The sequence below is a fragment of the Strix aluco genome, chromosome 9 (genome assembly GCF_031877795.1).
Source record: "Strix aluco isolate bStrAlu1 chromosome 9, bStrAlu1.hap1, whole genome shotgun sequence".
Lineage (NCBI taxonomy): Eukaryota > Metazoa > Chordata > Aves > Strigiformes > Strigidae > Strix > Strix aluco.
In genome coordinates, this window is record NC_133939.1 from 31,876,233 (window position 1) to 31,884,486 (window position 8,254).

Below are 8,254 nucleotides of genomic sequence, written 5' to 3' on the forward strand. Positions count from 1 at the left end.
ATAAACAGTGCAGAGAGTGTATGCTCTACAGATACCAGTGAGAAGCGCTCTGAAAATAATTCACTTCGGTGATCTTCAGCAGGTGTAGCCCTTCTCCCTCCGGGTTATACAGAACGTGTAGGGAAGGAAAAAAAAAAAAAATATCAAAACCAAACCTACAAAAACCCCAAACCAAAACCCTAGTTTTTTACCCTTTTCAGGATTCAAGACTAGAAAGGTTTAAGATAGCAGGTCTGCAGTTTCTACCTGAAAAGCTGTATTGCTTTGGACATACTGTTAAGACAGAGTTTTTTTCTACTATGCCAACAGAGGAATGTAAAAAAGTGACAATGCTCTGTTAAAGCAGGTAACAGATCTGCTTTTATTTTCCTTTTATCAGAAACAAATGCAGGGGGGAGTGCTGAAAATTTTACCTTTTCCTCTGCATGTCACCCATCCCATTTCTGAAATACCAAGTTTGACATCGTTAGCAAATGACCCGGTGACAAGCGCTAGTTCTGTTGATGTGTAACGGCACCCGCCCTGCCTAGTCAGGTCAATCTCTCCAGTACACTATTGCTCAGTTAACCAGCTCTGGAGATTTTAACAAGCCTTCCGTGAAGCTGGCCTTACCAGGAAAACACCTTTAGTGAAGATCAGGTTCCTCTGTGTGGTGTGGACGGGCTTGGAATAATAACAGCCTTATTAGTACTGAAACAGCCTGAAGTAGAAGCAGTTTCCAGCTTGTGAGAAACCAAAAATTCAAAGACAGTAGGTCTCAGAACACGCTGGGATCACAGAAAGCACACACAATTGCCTGATTTCTTCCATAATTTGCACATGACTAGATGCTACCAACACCTCCAACCTCAAATGGTCCTCAGTGAGTATACACTTGAACGGTAAAGAAGGAAAAAAATAGAAGGTAGAACCTTTAGAACTTTGAGAACAGTTAAACAAGTGAACAGTGTTCTGCAATTTTTTTTTCAACAAGTTTTTCCAGACTTCAGTTTTCTAAATACTCATCTCCTTCTTCAGCCTCTGCGTCTACCGAGTCTATGCCAACTTCTTCATAATCTTTCTCAAGGGCAGCCAGATCTTCCCGGGCTTCAGAGAACTCTCCCTCCTCCATTCCCTCCCCAACATACCAGTGCACGAAGGCGCGCTTGGCGTACATGAGGTCGAACTTGTGGTCGAGCCGAGCCCAGGCTTCAGCGATGGCGGTGGTATTGCTCAGCATGCAGACCGCCCGCTGCACCTTCGCGAGGTCACCGCCCAGCACCACCGTTGGAGGCTGGTAGTTAATGCCCACCTGCAGGAAAACAAACGGAAACTTTTCTTGTGAGCGCTAAGCCTTAGAGACTTATTTCTGTTAACAGTCAAAACCCACAATGGTTACAAACACATGAAATAGCTTATGGTCATTTTGCACTTGAGCAAAGTATTTAACAGGGACGTTACGCCGCTGTGGAACGACTCCGAACGCCACAGCGTCCCCAGCGATCCAAACATCACGTGCTTAAAGCTGTGCAAGTACCTTGAATCCAGTGGGGCACCAGTCCACAAACTGGATGGTGCGCTTGGTCTTGATGGTGGCGATGGCGGCATTGACGTCCTTGGGCACGACGTCGCCCCTGTAGAGCATGCAGCAGGCCATGTACTTGCCATGGCGCGGGTCACACTTCACCATCTGGTTGGCCGGCTCGAAGCAGGCATTGGTGATCTCGGCCACCGAGAGCTGCTCGTGGTACGCCTTTTCCGCAGAGACAACGGGGGCATATGTCACCAGGGGGAAATGGATTCGTGGGTACGGAACAAGGTTGGTTTGAAACTCTGTCAGATCTACGTTGAGGGCTCCATCAAAACGCAGTGAGGCTGTGATAGATGAAACAATTTGCCCAATTAACCGGTTTAAGTTGGTGTAAGTAGGGCGTTCGATGTCAAGGTTACGACGACATATATCATAAATGGCTTCATTATCCACCATGAAGGCACAGTCCGAGTGCTCTAGTGTGGTGTGGGTAGTTAGAATTGAGTTGTAGGGTTCCACTACAGCAGTGGAAACTTCTGGTGCTGGATAAATCGCAAATTCTAGTTTAGATTTTTTGCCGTAGTCAACAGAGAGCCTTTCCATGAGCAGAGATGCAAACCCTGAGCCAGTGCCTCCTCCAAAACTATGGAAGATAAGGAAACCTTGCAGCCCTGTGCACAGATCAGCCTATAATGGGGTGGGAGAAGAAAAAAAGTTACTGAAGATTTTGGAGAAAGCAGTACTAAAATAATTATTCAAAAGCATTTATTTCTGAAGTTTGTTAGTTTTAGATTGTTATAATAAAAACCCAGCCTTCTTGAAAGGCAGTCTTCCTTTTTTTCTTGCATGTCTTTTACTCAAAAGTACCAATGCCTCTGCATAACTTTTTCTGAATAGGAGTGTTTTAATATTTAAAAGTTGCTTTATTGTCTTTGATGCCATTTTAATAGTACTGTAAGCAAGAGCCTGTGACAAATTACCAAATTACAGCTGGGCTACAGCTTTAGAATCTGCTTATGTTCCCATTCTAGCTTTCAGCAAGTATCAACTAGATGTTGGGGGTTTTTTTTGTAATTTTAAATTGCCAATCACTACTTTGAATCATTAGTTTCTCAAAATGCAGTGTCAAAACAAAAAACCCCAGAGAAGTAATTAAAATTGCTGAGCATTCAAGCAAAACCTGAAGTTCAGGGTACTATTTTGTGTGACACATAATGGCACAATTCAAACTGAAAATAACAAACAAACAAAAAAGTATAACAACAATTTGTTATACTTGGTTAAGACTTTTATGTTTCTGACATATCCTTACAGTACTTTCAAATAATGGTGTTTCAGAGACTAAAAAATTTTAGGTTTTACTGACTGGATTTTTATTGGCTGGGGGGGGGGGGGGGGGGGCAGGATGTGGGCAGAGCAAGGAGACAAAAGGTTTTGTTTTAAACATTCAACTATGCACAACATTCTTAGAGAAAAAAACACAGCAAACCGTCATTACAGATAGCTATAGAGCTGTATCCATTATCTTAAATGCTGATTTGCAGCACAAATTCTTACCAGTTTGCGAATGCGGTCTAGCACTAGATCAACAATCTCTTTTCCAATGGTATAATGGCCTCTGGCATAATTATTGGCTGCATCTTCTTTCCCAGTAATGAGCTGCTCAGGATGGAATAACTGCCTGTATGTGCCTGTACGTACTTCATCTACAAAAAAACCCAAAATACCACAACATAAATTGGATCTGTTCAGTTCTGTGTGCGCTGCCTAGTGACTACACACTACGTGCATGTGTCAAAAGAGTGCAGACAGCACCCCTGACTATACGCAGCTTGGCTGACTAGCCTAAAAAGCTGGCACAACTTCAGCCCCTTTGTTTAGAGGAAAACATCAGGCATCACAAAGCAGTATTTGTACCTGAGAACACAGAGGACACACAGAAAACTACACTACAGGTACAGACAAGATTCCAGATAGCAATTAAACAAGAGTCTGGACACAGTGCTGCAGTCTAGAAACATTACTCAGACTGTAAAAAAGTTCTACTGTTTTCCAAATGTTGTTACCTGTAGACCATTATTTTGTTTTTCAAATAACAATAACCCCATATGTCAAAAGGGCATCCAGACACACATCTTTTAAAATCTATAGCGTTCTGAACAAACAAAAAAGACTATAGGGAACGCGTAGGGAATCTTCACTTTTGCACTGAAGATCTTTAATGCTGGGTACATACCAACCACGGTTGGCTCTAGGTCCACAAACACTGCCCTAGGAACATGTTTACCAGCTCCCGTCTCACTGAAGAAAGTGTTAAATGAATCATCTCCGCCTCCGATAGTTTTATTGCTAGGCATCTGGCCATCAGGCTGGATCCCATGTTCGAGACAATACAACTCCCAACACGCATTGCCAATCTGAACACCAGCCTGACCAACGTGGATGGAAATGCATTCACGCTGCAAATCAAAAACAGAACAATGATAATGAGATATGGAGCTACCCGTCTTCTAGGCATTATTCTCACAATAACTAAGCTGTGGGTTGTATCTTTTTACAATCTCTCTCTGCTGCAGCATTCCCTGGTTGCTCGAGTAACAATTTAACTGACCGAACTGCTGCTGGCAAGAGTCTACTCACCTTAGTTGACCTGGGCTGACTTTGAGAACACTGGAAGATCTTAAAGACAACATAGGCTCTGTGAACACGTAGGGTGGATACAGATCCATCGTCCCTTACCAGGCTGCACATGTATCTTTGATATTCTGTCTGGTTTCTTTTTCACCTTCCTTTGGTTTTGGAAGATTTCTTTATATAATATCCCCAGATTTCCTTGATTTGGTGCCAAATCGCATACTGGCTGTTTCAAGAATCTTCTTTGCACAGGACCACTTACTATTTTTCTTTATAATAAGCATAGAGATATCTAGCCCCTGGCAACTCTTACACACTTGAGTTCCTCTGTGAAACCATCTGAGAGTCCCAATCAAATGCCACCCACCCACTTTTAGCCAGGTCCTTTGACTCTAAGCGACTGTGCTATGTATGTTTGATCTCTGAACACCTCTATTTTGTCTTACACCCGAGGTGGAGTAGCCGTTTTTCTAGCTTACTGTGACAGTGTATCTAGGAAAAAGCTGAGGTGGAGAAGTAGGGTGTCTCTTTCCTGTTTTCTTGACAGCTCCATCAAAACCCGTATCTTCGCCTCCGTAGCCCCGTCCCTGCTCTGCACCGCTGCCCCTTTCGCGTGCCCCGGCGGGAGGCTCCCGGCGGCCCCGCCCCTTGCCCGCCCCAGCCTCGCGCACGCTGCCGACCACACGGCTCCCCTGGGACTGGCAGCGCGCGAGGCCCCGCGGCTTTGCGCGCCAAGACCACCCAAAATGGCGGCGCGGCCGTCGCCGCGCTCCTTCCCGCCACCCCGGACGCCATCCCGCCCCTGGGCTCTCCGCGCAGGAGGCGCCCGCTGCCAACAGACCCCGTGGCTTTCCCGCGCGCCGCGCCTCCCCCAGCCGTTACTTCTCACACCAGTTTCTCTCCCTCTCCCAGTCGTTCCCCTCACGGCCCCCACCGGGGCTTCACGCACAGGCCACCTCCGAGGGCCGCCGCCACAGCACGGGCGGCCATGAGCTCCCCGTACAGCCCGGCAGAAGCGCTCCCAAATCCCCCGCGAGGGCCCCGCTCCCCACCATGACGCCGCGCTGAGGCGCTCCGGCGCCGCCGCTCCACGTCCGCCGCTGCCCTCCGCACCGACTGTCGACGGCTCCCGCCTAGAGCTCGAGCCCGAGACCTCGCGCGCTGGTTACCATTGGCTGTTACCCAGGGCCTAGAGGCGGGACGGAGACCGCTGATTAGCCGAGGGCGCTCTTCTCCCCACGTGGGGCGATGATTGCCACATGCTCTCCCGAAGCGCGCAAGCGGGGGAGTCCAGCGGGCGGGGCTCGACCTGCGCGAGGGCGAGGGCGCGGGCGAGAGGCAGGAGCCTGAGGTACCCTTGGGCCCTCTGCTGCCGCCAGGGCAGCGCTGGGGCGGGCGCTGCGCGGGGCCCGCAGCCGGAGGTGGCGGGGTCGGGGCGGGATGCCGTGGCGGCCGTTTGAAGGCCGCGGGCAGCTGCTGCCTGTCCCGGGAACGGCACCGGTGCGTGCGGGCGGGGAGGGGAGACCTGACAGCCTGGAGATCCCTTTTAGCAGAAAAAGGCCGGTAGCTGGATAGGGGAAGCTGGATGTCCGGAGTTGAAGTGAGCACACTCGATTGCTTTCTGGAGTAACAGAAACCACAGGTGTCTCCCCACCCCACCCCCCCTTCCTTCCTCCCATTCCCTTCCCTTTCTTTGATTTTTTTTTTTTTTTTAACAAACCTCTTTAGAAAAGCATTTTATACCCAGGAACTGGTGCAAATATGGCCATATTCTTACTAAACAGCTTTTTCCCAATTGTACTCAAGAATCTTAACAATAAGATTTTTAACATTTAAAATTTCTGTTAATTTTGTAAGGTCAATACTGCTATGGAATATTGAGCTGAAGGAAATGTATAGCATGACTTGCTTTCATTTACACATGGTATTTTGTACATAATTTAAATATGTGTATGTCTATCTCTGGTTACACTGTGGATTAGGCTGGTTTATTGCTATGTTCTTTAATACACAGAGAACTAGCAGTGAGCAAATGAGATAACCCTCACACACATATAATATCCTAAATTGAGGCTGGTGTCAGTGATGAGGTTACATTTAAAGTCAGAGATGCCAAAGGCTGAAGTACTTCCTTTATTATGGAGCTTTTCAAGGCTGCTGCATAGAAAATGCTTACAAAGACAAATTAATTATGTGCTAAGGATGACCTAGTCTATGGTTGAAATTTTACTTTGGCCTTAATTTGAAGCCCAGGACCGGAGAGTTTTAAGAGGTAGGTGTACGGCTTGATTCTCAAAGTCATAGGCCTATAATGCAGATTGCCATGGTAAAAGAGAACATAATTCTATCGGTGGTGCTGGTGCTTCATCCATCCTAAAGCATATCTTTAGCAATGTGACTAGGCAGTCTGTTTAAGATAGAGTTTTAGAAACACTTTAAAGGTGCCAGACACTTCATTGTGTCCAGACCTTTATGCTGATTTACATCCACACAATTGTTTTTTATTATGTGAGCTGTAACCATTTTGAAGTACAAAAGTTGGTAACGTTTCTCTTGGGAGTGAAAAAATCCTTATTTTAATTATTTTCCATAAACATCACCCTAGAAGGGCCAGCTGTAAGTGTAGGCACTTCCTTGCACAAAGTCCTAGCTTCAGTTGTATAAAACTGGAATACCAGACTGGGAAGAATCACATGCTGGGCATAATCCTCTTCTGAGACAAAGGTGGCACCACTCAGCACCACCAGCATTTGCATCTTTCCTTTGAATCATCTTTTCTTTGGAGCAGCTAGCCTGAGTCTCCTAGGCTTGTCACTGCTGCTTTTTGTCAGTGCTTCATCCCTTTTTCTGGAAAGAATACAGGGAAAAATGATATGTTGCCTACAGTGCTGGGAAGTCTTGAAACAACCCTTGAGCTGAATGCAATCCTGTATTTAGTCTGGAAATCAAAAAAGATGGAGGGGACATATTTGCTTGTGAACAGTGGATCCTTTTTATCTTTCGGGTTTTCTTTTTATGAACAACCTACTAAAATTAAGGTTTCTTTATGTTTTAAGATATTAATATAAAAATGTCTTTATAAAATTGCATTGGATTATTTGAAAACCATCAAGTATCATCTTACAGATATTTGTGAATAGCTTTTCTGAAGAAGTTATAGAGGTGACTTTAAATGATGGTGGGTTTCAGTGTAAATGACAGACAGATAATACTCCAAAGGTGGCCCTTTTTAGACCAGTCCCTCAGTGCACGCAGGACAGAAAAACAGCTTTGAAGGGACAATACGAAGGCAATACGTATAAGTTTCTGAATGTGATAGTGCCCTTAACTTCAGTGTTCCTTTTTTTTTTTTTTTTGTGCAACTTGCATCTGACAGAGATGTGCTCACTGTGCATTTGCATCTGAATTGTATGTGTGTGTGTTTGAATCCTGAAATACACAGGGTAGTAAAGGTTGACAGACTTGATGTTAGAATAAAATTTGATGTCCTTATTATATTTGGTCTCTAAACCCACTGAGGGTCTTCAGATGGTTTGGCTAAGATTTTTTTTTTTCTCCCCGCCCCCTCCTTGTCCATTTCCTCTTGCAAGTCCTTTCACATTTTTTTAAAACTTCTATTTATACATTTTTGTTTTCTTACTATTTTATCTGCAAATTATTCCTATATTGGTGTAAATCATCAGCCAGTCATTTGGAGCCAATAATAAAGGCCTATTGTTTACTCTCCTGCAGTAAAATGGGACTTTAAATAAAATTAAAATTGGAGAGGGCAAAAATGACATTTTTAGCACACTGTCATTCCTGGGGTATCATTATTTCCAGTTACTTACTAGCTAGTGACAACACTTGAGTATATCATTCCTAACTTTTCATCAATATCTCTAATACATTTTAACATAATTTTAGGCAAGATGCTGCCTATTTATTATTTAGTAATATTTACTATTTAGTATCATTCAGATGCTGAGCGTCTTGTTTGGAAAAACACAGAATTACTCACAAATAGATTATGCCTTAACTGACAGATTTCAAGAATTATAATTCACTAGTAAATATTAGAAAATAATTTACAAACAGTATAAAAATACTATATACTAGCACATCTTGTGA

General features: G+C 44.6%; 1 protein-coding gene across 2 annotated transcripts; it reads right to left on the reverse strand.

Moving 5' to 3' along the window:
* Window positions 1–341: 341 nt before the first annotated feature.
* On the reverse strand, window positions 342–5,299 carry LOC141927308 (tubulin alpha-3 chain). Of its 2 annotated transcripts, none has more exons than XM_074834474.1 (5): window positions 5,197–5,299; window positions 3,747–3,969; window positions 3,068–3,216; window positions 1,517–2,197; window positions 342–1,291 (listed from the first exon to the last, which is right to left on the reverse strand). In XM_074834474.1, the coding sequence occupies exons 1-5, from the start codon at window positions 5,197–5,199 to the stop codon at window positions 986–988; spliced, it is 1,362 nt and encodes a 453-aa protein (XP_074690575.1). In that variant the 5' UTR covers window positions 5,200–5,299; the 3' UTR covers window positions 342–985. The 2 variants fall into 2 exon arrangements, with proteins under 2 accessions (XP_074690575.1, XP_074690577.1); XM_074834476.1 differs by lacking the exon at window positions 5,197–5,299 and adding an exon at window positions 4,151–4,210.
* Between the last annotated feature and the right edge of the window lie 2,955 nt (window positions 5,300–8,254).